Consider the following 16,680-nt stretch of genomic DNA (forward strand, 5'->3'; position numbering starts at 1 on the left):
GCTTAATTCTCAAAACTCCCAGTTTCAGAGGAAAACACAAAGGGAAACTAGAAAAAAAACACATGTATTTTTGCCATGTCTTCAGAGCAAACAGGGAAGTGCACAATTGTGCTGTGCTTCTGTCTGCAAGTGCACTCAGGAGGCCATAAATAAACATGATGCTGCACTCCAAGTGTGCATGCAACTCTCCTCTGGGCTGGGCCAGGCTGACTGCAGGGCAATGTGCAGGGCAGTGTAACTTAAGCTGAAACTGGGCCCTCGGAAGTGTTGAGGCCCAGTCACACAGAAAGCGTTTCTAGAGTGTTTTTAATAGCTCATCTGACAGAATAGATAGGATTCCATTTTACATCAGACCACATTCATTTGATTTGGTGTTGACGGCGTTACATCTTCTGAATACAGAGGGGTTCCGTTCAAAAAACACAGCTGTCCAGTGGCAGCATGGGTATGAACAGCCAACTATCTACGCCCTCAAAGCAAAGCGAGAAATTAAAGGCATTAAAGGAATAGCTTGAAAAAATTAGCTTCATGTATCGCTCATCTCAGAAGCAGTCAAGACATGCTTGGTGCCCGACGTGCTTCTTCATTTTACAAAGGTGATATTCTAGGCTAACGTGGCTAACAAACACTGGACTTCGGCTGCCACCAAACTCACTGCCACAAAGAAAGGCCCACAAACGCATCTTAACCCACTCAAAAACCCCCAGATGACGCTTAGGACACACGATGACTAATTTTAGTCTATAAAAAAAAAATTAAGCTTCTCCACATAGATGAATGGTGGATCAGTCACTGTGAGTAAGCAGACCCACTTATATCTCAGCACACTATGTGGTATCATTCGACCAAAGGTGGGGCTACATTTATTCCTATACAAACAGACAACGAGTACAGCAACTTGGCAGAAAAGCTACATTTTTCTTCTGGGAAGATCAAAACAACGTGCGATTGCAAGTTTGACTACCACATTTCAGCCACTCTAAATTTCTGCTCCACCTTAAAACAGCAGTTACATTTTCATTTGTATAGGTGACAGAATGTAACCGGAGCACCATTTGAGGTGAAATGGAAAATTTGAATAGGAAGCTGTTAATATTACCCAACAATCTTGCGCTGTAAACTAGGAAAACACATACCGGATAAAAACATCTTGGCTTTTTTGACTGCAGCTGGGGTATGTGATAAGTCAGGCTATTGCGATTGTTTTGCCAAACTATTCCTATAAGTAGCTCAATCATTTTAACAGTTTGGTTATGTGATCTGTGAACAATGTGGCTTATTAGGCGTCAAATTCGAGAGGCAACCTAATGAAGGGTGGTCCTACTGTGTGGGAAAGTCTTAAAAAGGTACTTTAAAATAGCCTAGTTGTTTCACTTTGCCTTTGCACCTGCTGTCTGTCTGAATAAAGTGAACTATTTAAAACAGGCTTAACTAGTGGTGTTATGATGTGCAGGATGTGTGTGTGTGTGTGCATGGGTCTGTACCGTCTTTGTCTTTTTGTCCTATTATAGGACGTTATCCCGGTGACATCTGATTGGCTGCAGCTGGGGTTGTGCCACTATTTGAGGAGCAAGAGAACAGCATGGAGATGTTGGCTGCTCCAGTTGCGCACCTGTGCCGTTTGCCTGTCTGTCCACAGACCAGACCAAACGGAGTCCTCAGACGGCAGACGGCTCATGCCGAGTCTTAGCTTCATGATACATATTGAGACTAATAATGAACCTATTGCAAATGTCACATGCAGGGGGTAAGTGTCTCCCTTGGGCCTTTGCATACAAATCTTTAGCTCTGGTGGCAGTGTTAGTTGGTCAATGAAAATTCAGACCATAAGAATTCACCAACCTTTTATTACATGACTGAACTGTAACGACAATGTGTGCCAGTCACTTGACTCCTGTGAGAGAGGGTGGGAAGGAGGTTTCTGACCCTTGCATACCACCGAAAGCTGCAAGAGACAGCATGTCAGCCGCAGAGGACGTCAGCCGCAAGAGAGGGCGGGAAAACGAAAACAGCGACTAGACGCATGAAGACGGCATCTGAGTCCCGAACCCCAGGTGGGAGAGCAAGAGGGACGAGCAGCAGCGAGAGCAGAGAAGGACTCAGATAAAAAGCTCATACATGAGAAGGAGGAGTCCGTCTCACACAGAAGCCACTGAAAAGTGGCCAGTTTTGTTTGTGGTTTCTTTCTTTTTGCTTTGGGAGTGAAAATTAAAGTAAAATGCTTGTTACAACTGTATCTCTGGCCTCAAGCATCATTCCTCCTATTGGGGTAGCACACAGTGTGATACACAACGTTAAAGGAAAAAACCCTGACACCAAAAATTATGACGACATCTTGCTATTCATTATGTCCTGGCGACTAAAGACGAGACAATAGCAGGCATTGTTGGGGCAGACAGCCTCACAGCAGCCATCTCAAAGTATTGATTGTTTTCTTTTTTAACCAAACATTTACATAAATTTGCAAGTGGAAGTACAAATTCTAACTGCCACCGCGCTTCTGTCTCGTTGAATGATTTAGATGATATTTTTTTTTCCTGCTTGGTGCTTGTACATGCAACTGAGCACGTTAACCCACTGACAAATCTAGCCAGCTTAAAAAGCTGAACAAAACCATCAGCTGGCCTGAAAAATGATGAGCATCGTCCTCACCGGTGGCCTGTCATGTGGAAAGACAGCGGAGATGATCTGTGAGCTGTTTAAGAGAACAGAGCATCATGGGAATTTAAGATGGGTGGGAAAAATAACCAAATTTGAAAAGACATCTGTTGCACGCCATCTCGCAGCATCTGTCAAGCTAAATATAAAATTATGTGTGTCGACTGATTTGATGATATTAGGGAAACAATGTTACGCATCATAGTGACCGCTCGGGCTTTCAAAGCAGTGACACTCACCGCGGAGTGGTGCTAACTTTGTCACTCAGTTTAGCCAGCTTTCATAACCTAGTCACATAACATCAGCCAGTCATCTTGATATTTGTGTAGGACAGCACATGCACTGCTCAAGTCGTTTTGATGGCCCATTAACAAAAATGTAATTAAAATGGGAACACAGTTAAATTTCAAGGGTATTTCAATGCCCTAATAAAGAAATGAAATGGTGGGTGAAAAATTAAAATGTGTGCTGTAGACGTATGCAGAACATACACACAATCTGTGAAGGAACCTAAAGGATTCATTTTTATAAGATTTATGAAAGACAAATGCCAAGGCATTGAATTATGAGCACTGAATTATAACCTGCACTTATTTTATTGTATTGCACTGTGTATTGTAGTATATTGTACTGTATTCTATTGCATTGCAGTGAATGGCACAGAGTTCTGTGTTTAACTCTGTTCCTTTTTCTCTCGGTATCTACACTGACTTTGTTTCTAGCAGTATCTGAGCTCAGGACTGTCTTTTCTCTAAGCTATTGGTATCTAGCAAAGATACGTTCTCTAGATAGACAAAGCACTTCTTGTAAGTTGCTCTAGATAAGAGCGTCTGCTAAATGCTGTAAATGTAAGGTAATAACGATCTCAGCCTAGAAAACCAAACACACAGCTGAAGGTATGCCAAGTTGTTCATGGATTATTTTCAGCCAGGAGAAACACGTTTCTGCAAAATCGATTACAGCATCATGAAAGTGAGAAATCCAAAACACTAAAATTAGACCAAGTTTTTTTTTTTTTTTTGACAAACAAAAACGGAGACTAAAATCCAACTTTAAACCAACGACAACTTTCAGTAAACGAATAAGACAAGCTAAATTTTAAATTCTTGTCCGCACTGTATTTTTAAACCTAGATTTCACGTTGTAGCAAGTACTGTAGTATTCTTCTGAAGCATTTCACATCAGCAAACAAATATACTCTCCTAACGCAGTTATCTCAACAACAACAACAACAACAACAACAACAACAACAACAACAACAACAACAACAACAACAACAACAACAACAACAACAACAACAACAACAACAACAACAACAACAACAACAACAACAACAACAACAACAACAACAACAACAACAACAACAACAACAACAACAACAACAACAACAACAACAACAACAACAACAACAACAACAACAACAACAACAACAACAACAACAACAACAACAACAACAACAACAACAACAACAACAACATAACGGTCGTGAGCCAGCTACACTAGCATTTAACTTGGGAACGGATATACCAAGCTGACCATCCACCTTCAGATGGGGTTATGGCGTCACCCACAGTTGTTGTAGTGGTTCTAGTCAGTCCTTGTCAGTACCATACAGTATAATTAAACATGCTGAATCGGCGTCAGCGGTTGGCCATTAGAGAGCTGAGAAGCAGCTCACAAGGAAAGAAATGAAAGACAGCACAAGTGAGCAAATGGCACTCAAGAGAACCTTTAAAGAGAAAAGCTTCAATTTCCAACAGTACAAATAGCAAAGCTTTATAAATATGGATAGGACATTTAATTGTTTTCGCTATTCTAGGTGCTAACAAGAAAATGTGAGGTTTTACTCGCCCATTTTCGACCCTATGATTCGGCCCTAGAATGAAACAAGCCGTTTTCCCTTACTCATTAATAATTATGCTCTGCTCCAATTTGCTGGTTTACAGTGAGGCACCACGATGGCTCACACAGAGAAGCAAGATGTAATAGACACAGACAGGAAAAAAGACTTCTGCGCTTACAGTCTAGGCCATCATACTACTAGTTACTTGAAACTCACTAGTAGCCAACGTTACCTATACTAGTAACTTGCTTTCAATTTTGACAAGTAAAATTTGTTGGTTCACCACCAAATCTTCAATACACGACTACCTAGCTTCAGTCAAAAAAGTGAATAAATTCACACAGCAAGGTGCTACATATGGGTTGCTGTTGGGGTTGTTATGCCTGTTCGATATTGTCGAAGGTTTGAGAAACTGTCCAGAGTGAAATGTCCAGAGCAAATTAACATTAAACTAATTAAGTCTGAACGGAAGTTGGCTTCCCATTCACCAGGTTGCTCTGCAAATTTTCCGTTCCAGCTTAACTGGTGCTGCAGTTACAAGCTGGTTCCTATAAAAGCTGCAGCATGTAAGGTGGAATGAAGCATTTGATTAAGAAGCTGATGAACAGGAAGCCAACTTCAGCCTTGGTTAAAACGTCATACACACCTGCTGACAGTTTCGTTCCTTGAGAAAGAGACTCTCTCTCAGCCTGGTGCTGTCAAAGCAAATAGTTTGCCATTTCTATTGCTCTTGCTCCACTGTCGTAAATTCCTGTTGGGCTAGAACGTGGGCTGGGGTATGTAAATTTTTGGGGTGTAAATATTAAATCAATGAAACCTTCTTTGTAACCGTTCAGGATGTTGGAATTTGCCCTCTTTTTCAAATGCAGAATTAGTATCAGCAGGAGGAGACAGCATGAACCTGAAGCACTGTTCACACTGGCACAGCTGAATGGCGTAATTCAGTTTTCCTATCTTTGGCACCTTTAAAATAGACTTAAATAAAAAACGATGATGCAAGACATTCAAATAGTATATTTTTTACTCTTTATATTGCAGTCATAGCTTTATAGGTTAGTGCCAGTTGCCACTATAGGGAGTCGCTCCCGGTCATGCAGATGCAGTAAGTACACGCCATGGCTGAGTGCAAATGTTCATAGATGAGTGGACTGTGGCAAAAAGCAAAAATCAGCCGTTGGTGTGATTGTCAGCCTTGTCAGGTTGGTGTGCTCTGGGCATTCCCAGACTCAATCACCACTTGTAAGCACGTGTGGCAATCAAAACCACATTCACAGATCTCCAACGACTTATCCAACCATTCCCACCACGTTCCCCAACATCTAAACTCCTGCAACAAAAACAGAAAACGTGACCGAGCCATCTGCATCTTTGTGCATTGTCTGTGGTAATTCCACACGATAAGAGGAGCAGTTCAGCCTCCAACGGGTGCTTTTTAATCTGAAATCTTCAGCATGTGTCAGAAGTCTCATTACCTCTTTCAGTAAACGCAAAGGTAGATTCACAGAATGTGCCATGTAACAGGATGTTGAGAATGCATGCGCAGTACAAGTGCTGCACCTTCACCACAACAAACATTTACGACAATTAAGCTGGAGTCTAAAGTGAAGGAACCCACATCATCATGTTTGCCACACAAAGGAGCACTGAAAAGTCAGTTACACCACAAGACAGTACAATACATCTACATTTTGCTATCTGCTGGTGCGATTCCGTATCGCTGCAACAGATCCATTCATCCAAAGTTCTGACGTAGAAGATAAGATGAGCTGATAGTCAAACTTAACGGCGAGATCTGATTGCTAGGGACAGATTTGTGGCACCCCGTGTGCATTTACAGGAAACAACTAGTCGCACACGGGCAAGACTATTGTACTCTAAATTTAGCACTTGGCATAACGGCCCTCTTGGAATGGGAGTGTAAATGCACAAAACCAGGACACGGACTAAATATGGCATGTTTCAAAGAAATTTGGTCCGGTGCAAAACACAAACGATCATTTGCAACTTCAAGAGGACAGCTGTCGGCAACAAACCTCTGAAGAAAGAAAGAAAAAAGAGCCTCAGAGAACTTATACGTCAATGCCGTGGGCATAAAGTAATGCTGGAGGGCAACGTAGCAGGGTGGGTCACTGATTCTGTGCTCCTAAAACTGGACAGAGTGGAAGTCACCTCTGTTCTCAGAAGTACTAACGCAAGCTCAGGGAAAAGAGGGGTGAGGCGACTTTGTTGCACTAATGACTGATTTGTTAAGAGGGAACGGTGAAACTGAAGTAACTATAGAAGCAGGTTAACTATGAACATCCACTTTGGCCTTTCTATTACTGTACATTCACAGACAGTGTGTAAATGATAAGACAGCTTGGCTCATGCAGATGGGCTTCCAAAACCGGTTTTGGTAAGTTAGCCAAGATTGTAATGCTAGTCAACGGATATTTCACATTGTTTGTAAAGTCTTGTTGACTCAGTAATAAAATGCCATTTCATAGTTGCCCGTCTTTCATTTGTATATTAAAATTACACTGTAAAACATTAGCTAACAACAGTTGACTAACAGTGAGGGCTTGGCAGCGGGTCTGTGAACGCCCAGCTAAGTTTCATTACCCAATCGCACTCGATTCCAATCTAGTTGAAGTTAAACAGAAGTGTCTTACCATGGCACATATTTACATGTAGAGCTTTACATACAACTGTCAATACAATATTGATCAGCTAAATCACATAAAAATAAATGGTGTAGAAGTCACTCTTCATTTATTTAAATTTCCAGACAGTTATTAATGTCAGTATCAGAAAAAATACACACACAAAAGAAAATTACACAGAAGCCTCATAGCAAAATATATCAAATCAGTTTTTTTTTTAATAAACCGTCTTGGAGGCTGATGCTTTTTACTTCTTGCAATCCAAGTAACCCCCAACAATTTCAGTAATGTTGAGGTCTGGACTCTGGGGAGGTCAGTGCATTGTTATGTTGTCTACTCCCTTTTTTCAGCAACGGCGTCTCGACAGCTACACATCCTTTCAGGCTCAGTGTTGAGTCGTCTTCGTACGATGGAAGGATGGACAGAAACACTTGTGGGTTTTTTTCGATCTGAAGCAAGAGTGGGGCTGGACTTTTTCCTGTCTCTCAAACGTGAAATCTTGATGGACCGTTTAAATCTTAGGCTACCAGGTTTTGTACAGCGGTGAGTCACATTTTCTTTGTCCCATTTAATAAATTTATGAATGCCAATTTGCAAAACTTAGATTTTTCCTTAGACTTTTTGCTTCCTAATGCAAGTGTATTATTTTAGATCGTCTCAAAAACATCTAATAAAAATGACCATTTTGACTGTATATTAATCAACCAAGCGGTCTCTGACTTTTGCACAGTTCTGTACGTTGTTCTATTGCATCACTATGTGTGTATGTGTAAGTTTAACCCAACACAGCACTGCATGTGGTATAATCCTTTACCCTGGAATGAAACACATACCACGATGTTCCAGGACTGGGTGAGATGATGAGGCTTGGAAAAAACTGAACACGTCTTTGAATATGGTCTGAATACAGGAACAAACTGGTTAACTTCTGCACAACCTAATTATGAAACAACAGAACTGCCGTATACCAGGAGACTGCAGACACAGCTAGTCTGATCAAGACAAGATCTGGGTGGCCTGTTTTTTGTTTTTTTTTAAATAAGTATAAAAAAAAGGAACTTGAAGTGAAGCTGCTAACAGGAAGTGCAGTGTCCATGTGAGACACAGTGTGACTAGTATATCAAGCGTTAGTCACAGATTCACACACACACACACACACACACTACACAAGCATGTCGCCCCCTCAACCACATTCATCTAAGCCTTAGCATGTAACTGTGCTTAAGCAGACGTCAAAGAGGGTGTGTATGAGACTCGCGTGGTTGTAAGCTTTGTAGTGTATTGAGAAGTAGAGAAAATACATTATAATCACACCAATAAACAAAGTTTTAGTCATCGGCATGTCCTGTTAAAAAAAAAAAAAAAAACCCCAAAAAAAAAAAACTGCGCTCTTGGGCTAAAGGTTGTCAAGTAGGACACAGTAGGGATGTGCGTAGACCGGGCTTCTTTGCCGGCACACAGATAAGTCAACTACAGCAAAGTCATGTGTTACTATGGAAACACAGAACTTGAGCATACTTTGAGGAACCGAAAATCAAGACCTTTAATAACTGAACCCGAAGGTTTTCTAGCAAACTCTTTTGCAATAATGCCAAGTTTGGCCACGAGCCAATGTTTTAACGATGCTGCTGCGCAAAATATTACACCATAGCATTTATACCTCAAGTAACAAATATATAGACACAATTGTATACGCACACACAGTGTGTGGTGTGTGGGAAAAGTGATCTGTGACTCGGACATAGTGAAGTATGCATGTACTAAGATTTAATTATGCAATTAGATCAACCGTTTACTCTGTTGGCTCCCGCGTTGAACAATGACTAAGGGTAAGTCTACTTATAGTCAGTGAGCATTACTGAGCAGGCAGGCAGCAGTTCTGAAGAGCTATGTAGGAATTACAGCTCATTCTGTACGCAACACACCTGATTTCTGGTTATTATAAATAACTGGACAAAAATACATCTTGGACAAGATTCTCATATCACTGCTATCTAGACGCTATGTGCTTTCATTCACCGAGAGCAACCACAGAATTTGTGTCTGATGAATTGATTTCGTTTGGCGACGTGGCACGAGTTGCATTTAAGTGGCATATCTGTCGAACTGACTACACAGCAGATTTTTACAAGGCAAGGCCTGTTCAACGTGTAAATATTGTATGTACCAATGCACGCTCATTTCTTATTTCAGGGGAAAAAAACTTGAAAAAGAGCTCACAATCTACAGAAACATGCTGGATGCAAACCACATCAAGCAGTATCCTGAACATGACAATATCCTGAACATGCTGGTAACTGACAAAGCCAGATGTGACGGTGGAGAATAAAGGGTTCTAGGGAATGATTCACAGCGTCAGTTATGACTACACACTTCCCTTTAAGGACACATTTACCCAATTGTTAAAAGTACTAGGAGATATTTCAGAAGGTACAAAGTGCCATCAAAGACATCAACAGCAAAGATCACGCCCACCTGCGCTGAACGCGAGTCAGAAATGAGGTCTATACACCACATCATGCTGCCGAGGAGTATCCAACATTTGCAGAGGTGTTGAAATTCCTCTCAGCAACACCACTGGAGCTATGAATGGTGCCAATATACTTCAATATTATACACTGGTGCTAAACTACTTGGGGAGGTCTTTTACACAGTCTCACACAGTCTTTTACACAGTCAATGTAGTCTTGGTCTCACCAAGTTTAGTCTTCAGTGGCAACCAGAGCCAACTGCCACTTTACATACATACATACATACATACATACAAACATACATACATACATATCATTACAGTCAACAATATGCTCTGACTCTAGCAACACTAAAACGTTGTTAACAACTGGCGGTAATCCTCCCCACATCTGACTAAATTTAGAGCTGGATCTGTTAAGAGCCATATTCTAAACTTACAAGTAGGAGGTTGTTATCTGAATTTAATAGAGTTACTTTTGTACGTACAGGTTTGCTTTTTAGGCTTGAATTTTTTGGGCCTCGGTCTCATTTGAACTTGAATTAGTCCTTTAATTTAACCCGTCTTAACTGCAGCCCTAGGAGAAATAGTACCCTCCTCGCTCACTTGCAGCTTATGATCGATTTACAACAAAAAGTCCTGAGCATAAAAAAAAAACAAAAAACTACTGGGTCTGGGATGTTAAAACAAAGGACAGCCTACAAATCTAGGGACAAACAACGAATACACAAGGAAACTGATCGAACTCTAACCACAAGATAGAACAGCACACCGTGTGATAATTATACAACTTCAACACTTCCTTCACCTGTGAAGAGGCTGTTGAAGTTTATCTAAAGTGCTGCCTTCCAATCAGTTAGCGTGCTGGCTTTCCACCAGTGTTCAAGAAAAGCAGCTGAGGGGGGTGGGTGGGGGGGATGTATCTTCTCAGACATGATCTTTCCTCCGCTCTGAAGCCAAGGTAGAAAAAAAAAAAAGAAAAAAAAAAAAAAGATAAATTCACATTTTTTTTTCACATGCAAGCTACAGAGCAAACACCGGCACACCTCCACCGAAGAAGGGAGGAGTCTCAGCAGCAACCGGGCGCTCAGATCACCCCTACCACTACCATTTACTTGACTTACTGCTTGGCTCCAGAAGCAGTGAGGCAGAAGAGAGTAGAGAGGATCTGAATGGCACAGGCCCAAAAGTTTGTGGTTTTGAAAACAACTAAAGACAACTGGTTCTATATGGGCTAAAAAATAACAAATACAGGCCTACATGTTTTTGCCCACTGGTTTAAAAAGAGCATAATAGAACAAACCTGCAGACTAATAATGATAATAATGACATTTACCTGCCTTGAGCTACTACCTCGTTTATGTATTTCAACTTCAATTTTGGATCAGTCAACATGACACTGAAGTGACCACACAGCAAAGATGAGAAAAGGATTCTTGATCAAGTCACATTAAGCACACTGGTACTTACTGATCACTAGGAGTGGCCAATATGGCAAAAATGCACTGATCGCAATACCTGAAGACATGGTCATGATACAGTTCATGTTTTTGAGGTCTGGCAAGCTGGAACTGACCGAAACACCAAAGATGCCACATTTAAACAATACTATCTGACCACGTGTACAGAAAGTGAGTGCCCGTACTACTGCAGTGCATTTTATTCCAGTTACACAGGAATAATTCTGTAATGAAACATGCAGCTTATCACATTTTTTTAAAAAGCAATTAATGCAGTTCAAGGTTAGGGCTGCATGATGGGCAAAATACCATACCATACATTCTGCTTCCAATACACCTTCCAGTTTATTAAAAACACATTACTGAACCCATGAAGCGGCATGAATAAGGACTCCCCTCGTTTCTGACTAAAAATGATTTGTTGGTTGGATCATGTGAAAGCCCTGATTCATCCCAACAGCCAAAGAACATCTGTGATTATTCAGGACGCCCACAGCACACTATAAAACCTTCTGTGATGGTTCAGAGGCTCGTCTGCATCATGCACGCTTCTGCAATATCAGTTTAGTTGTGATAACTGCAAGGAGTAATCTATGGTGCAGCCCTAGTAGTGAGCGTTGTTTTGTTTATGGTTTACAAATCAATAAGCAACAATAGAACAGTTTTACTGTGTGTGCAGACACACTGTGTGATCACACCATAAAGCCAAGCTATTTCTTAGGAAAATAAATACAGCTGGCAGGGTGTGAAGAGCGTCAATGAAGGAACAATGAGGGTGATAAGCTTTTCCAAACCTTGCAAACCGCAAAAGAGAGCTTGAATTAACATGGACCGTATGAAATATTACATGTTCTAGCACCACATTTCGATTTTAACACTTAAGGTAAACATGTACAGCTGCTTTATTACATCTACTCATAAAATAGCATAGGTTGAAAATAAGCACTATAAACAGAATATGTACAACAACTTTTAGGCTTCATCATCTTCTTTTGTTTGTGCTGTTACAAAGAATCTGTGACCACAGACAGCTCACTGTGTCTCCGTGACGTTAATTTAAATTAGAAAGGAGAAACGATGGCAGGTTGCTTTTCATACTTTAACAACTTGCAGCGTTTAAAGCCAAGTCAAGCCGTCATCTACATATCAGTAACTCTAACGCTAGAAATTAATGCGAGAGAAATGAAGGAAAAATGGGAATGAACAGTGAAAGCCAACCTATTCGGAGTCGCCTTTAAGCAAGCCTGCTATCTATCTGGGATTGTCCCTGGCAGAGCACTTCCTCTTTCTCCCTATTTGCATTGAACACGGCTCTTTGTCCACTAATACAGGGCCAGTGTTGCAAACAGAAGGCGTGGGGAAGATCTCGCAGCACCATAAAATCTCCCAGGGTTAAGCAGTTGATCGATGACATTTGCCTCTTAACTTGGGCGCTTTGCTGTGCTCAATGTAAAAGAGGCATCCTTAACGGTTAACGACACCAGAAGCTTTTCACATGATTCAAGACTTGACAAACAGGGTTTCACAACTAGTGACTGCTTCTGCTTTTAGATCGACCTCCCACACACTGGATGTCGAGTTAGTAAGGGTTTTTTCTTATGGCCAAAAACCACTTCTAAAAAACAATGACCAACAAAAGCCACAGTGGACAGTCATACATCTCAAACTAAATTATTCACATAGCCAGACTGTTTTTACTACACCCATCATTCTGCATTAAGATCTAGCATGTAAAAGTCTGCATTACGCTGCAGCAGGCGTACAAAATGTTCACACTCATGTTTTCTCAGACTTGTAAATGGTTTGGCAGAAAAATCAAAATTTGCCACTTATCCTAAATGTACTCGAACAGCCAAGACACACTGAGCCAAATTGAGCTCTTTCAGTTCAGCGCTGGAGCTACAAGGATAACGCTACTAGCACTAGAAATCAGCAATGACTCAAATCTGTAAATACATCATCACATCTTCTCTCATTGCACTCAATCTACATCCAGGTCTTCATTAAGGTTGTGCAGACCTGTTAAGGTGCTTTAAGGCACAGTATGACTTACTGTGAACAATAAAACTGAACTGAACTTCACTGAGTAGCTAAACGCAGTGGGCAGCCAATTTAAACAGCACCTGTTGTTCGGCACCCTTTACCGTGCATGCACGACACACAGGCATAACAGGGACATAACAGTTTCCTCTACGTAAGTAAATTAACCTCAATATTTAACCTGAAGATATCCGCGTGATGTGTGTGAACACAGTAGAGAAGGGGTCAGAAAACACCACAGTGCTTTTTCTGAGTACGCAGAGACATTTTGGCTTAGTATTCATGGAAAAGATGTGTGTGATCATTGATTTCTAGTGTCTTGGCTAATCAACTACAACTGGGGGGAAAATGTACATTTGATTTTTTTTTTTTTAGCAGAATTGTTTCTTTGAGAAAGTACAAATGCATGATTGTACATGTGCAGCAACTCAACAAAACTGAGATGATGCAAGAAGACTGGAACACACACCTTTATAAAACACTGTAAAATGATTTTCCATGGCTGAACTGAAGCAAAGCATTTACTATAGGCTTTTCAGTGCCACTGTGACTTGCAGTGGTAGCCCCGAGTGAAAGCCTCCACAGGTTTGGCACTAAACATCCGGGCAGTTTCACCACTGGAGCATCAAGGCTGCTCATGTTGAGACTCAGTAAAAAGCAGACCATCAAACGGACTCACCTTGGCTGAGAGTTCTCCTCATACATGCGTTCCTTGCCTTCCTTGAACAAACTGATGGTCTGCTTGGTCTTCTTGGTCAAGTTTTCCATGAAGACACGGAAGTATTCGTTGTCACCCAGGGTCTCCATCTTGCCCTCGTAGCGGGAAAGGATGGTACGAAGATGTTGATAGGTGTCAGGAAGCAGGTCCAAGATGTATGGGGGACTGTTCTTGAGTGCCAGCTTGGGGTTCTGACATAATCGCACCACCTAAATAGAGGATAATAAACCCAGCAAGTTAAACCAATGCAAAAGCCAGGAAGACAAATCATTCATAAGATTTAATTTTGATGGGGAATTTTAATTCCTTCCATCAGTACAGGCCGGTTTCTCATTCCAGTTGGTTTTTAACTGTATGCATGAAGGTGCAGCAGACAACGGGTGCCACTACACAGACCCACTAAACGATGAAGTATGTAGCTAAAAATAGTGTTCAGGACCACTTTTCCAAAGGACGACAGCAATTACAATGATACATCATACAGAAACCAAGCGTGTGGCTCAGCCAGTCAGCTTTTAGATCTGTACGCGTCTTGTTTTATATTTGTTTTGATGAGTTGCATCTGATTTCAGGCTTGCTGGTTACTGATTATTCATCAACTAAATGTTACTGGTCTAACGAACTTGCCAAATTTGGCATCTTTACTATTAATCAGAGGTGGACGAAGTGCACAAATCATGTTGTCAATCTTGAGTTAAAGTAGAGACCCCCAAGGTCAAATATTACTCCAGTAAAAGTAGAAGTTCCTCCACTTTAGAACTCAACTTGAGTAAAAGTACTGAAGTATTTACCTTCAGATGTACTTAAGTATTGAAAGTACTAAAAGAGTAATTCTGGCTCTGATGTCCTGTTATCATTTTTATAACCAGACTGGCTTCATGAACTCATTTCAGGTGAAAGTCCTCCAGCGTCTCTCTTGGTAAACCAGTCTTTTAATAGAACGTCATTAATTAGTGACGCTGACGTCTATTAAAATGATCATAAGACAAAACACAGAACACTGGAAACTGTAGGTCTCTGCTCATAAACCAGCCCAAACTAATTTATTATAAAATGAAAGTGTTTGTATGAATTCAGGAAAAAAGAAACGTGCCAGTCTCGACTGCATATGTGGACATATTTCTATATTGTGCTCTATTTACACAAAGTTAGGTTAGTTCATCATTTATAGACGCATGTGCTCCCAAAGTTTTACGCTGCTTCGCTGACGTTGAACCGCGTGCTGCACTGGGTCGGTATGACCAACAGGTCAAAACCAGCTCAGAACAAAGTGACCGCTGGGCCCTGATTGGTGCTCTGGCTTTGTGCTTCTTTTGTTTTGACATGTTACGTTTTTATACACACAGAAACCAAAAGGAACGACAGATTTCTCAAAATGTAGGAGGAAAAAGTCGGATATTAGACTCTGAAATGTAGTGGAGTGAAAGTAAAAAGTGGCCCAAAATGGAAAAACTTAAAGTACAGATACAGAAAAAAAACAACTTGAATACAGTAACGAATTACATTTACTCAGTTACTGTCCACCACTATTAATATTCGATAAAAACGTGGTTGATGCACTGGATCTGTACGTTTAAGACAACTTAAAACTTAGACTTGACCAATGGATGAACGGCATGAAATTGAATTAATACACCACAAATGTCAGTTAGACAATAAAAGAAAAAAAAATCTGAATGGTTTATGAGTTGTAATTTGAAATGAGCGGTACAAATGATCATGTCACAAATGGTGCCTGAAATGACCTTTGTGTAAAGAGGACACCACTGTCATGCGATTTGCTCTCAAATTTTAACGTGTAACCACGAACACCCCTGAATCAACTACACTAAACACTTTAGCTGGCAAGTCTAAAAGGGGAACAGCCCAGACCGGAAAACAGAAGACGCACCACGACGTGACCTACCCTTCAGCAAAAAGCTCTGTCTGTGGAGCTCAAACACACAATTTACACAAGACTCCCGTTTACAAAACGTAATCCTGACACGACAACCTTTCACTTTTGTTTTAAAGCACAGTTAAGCATTAAGCAGCTGCTTTTTTCTAAAATAACATACGACCAAATCATTTTTGCTAACCTTTAAGTGTTCAGTTTGATTATGGGGCAGATTACAGCATAAAAACTTGCCATAACAAAACAGCCTGTCGAAAATCTAACCTGAAAACAAAGCATTTAAAAGCCATTCTGAATGGTCTGAAAACGGTATCACTTTTACTCCTTACTGAGAATTAAGATGATAAAATTGCGGAGGGCTGTCCCGTAAGATCTGGCGGTTTCACATTCTGTCAACTCTCAGTCTATTTTAAGGTCATAAACATAAAGATCATACCCACATCCTTGTTAAGACTTTTCTTCTGGTTAGTTATCAGTACAAAATATGTTCTTCTCAGACTCTAACGACGACAAAGGTATTAAGAAAGCATGTAACAGCAGAGCTGTGAATAAACTTTGAGCATTTAGCACTACCGCTCGGAAAGCTGCCAGTTAAAATAGTGCAGTACTGATATAAAATTACTTCTAACGGCATAAAAAAAAAAAACAGAAGCAGCAAATACAAAGATTTGAGTCTGGAAAGATCGTGACCATGATACCCAATTAATTTAGAGAAAAACAAATAATTTTTTCCACAATTATGCAGATTCTTCATAAGGGCTGATATTTCAAGTGTTTTTGTGTGCAATTTAAAAAGCGACTAAACCTACAACGAAATATTTTTGCATATGGTTACGGTCACAGAATTCAACACTGGAGATAAAAACAACGCGTCGCTTTGAAAGAAAGACTCGCTGGCATTTAATGTGAGAGGTCTAAATCAGTCAAGATGCAAATAAGACAAAGACGGCACAGC

General features: G+C 40.6%; 1 protein-coding gene across 2 annotated transcripts in view; it reads right to left on the reverse strand.

Annotated features, from left to right (window-relative positions):
• cbl (Cbl proto-oncogene, E3 ubiquitin protein ligase) overlaps positions 1-16,680 on the reverse strand; it is a 49,868-nt gene that overhangs the window by 28,917 nt on the left and 4,271 nt on the right. For both annotated transcript variants that reach the window (XM_017718638.2, XM_017718639.2), the window contains exon 2: positions 13,793-14,040. In XM_017718638.2, the coding sequence (XP_017574127.1) occupies positions 13,793-14,040 (248 nt within the window). The remainder of the gene's footprint in view (positions 1-13,792; positions 14,041-16,680) is intronic.

This window comes from Pygocentrus nattereri, chromosome 17 (assembly GCF_015220715.1).
Source record: "Pygocentrus nattereri isolate fPygNat1 chromosome 17, fPygNat1.pri, whole genome shotgun sequence".
Lineage (NCBI taxonomy): Eukaryota > Metazoa > Chordata > Actinopteri > Characiformes > Serrasalmidae > Pygocentrus > Pygocentrus nattereri.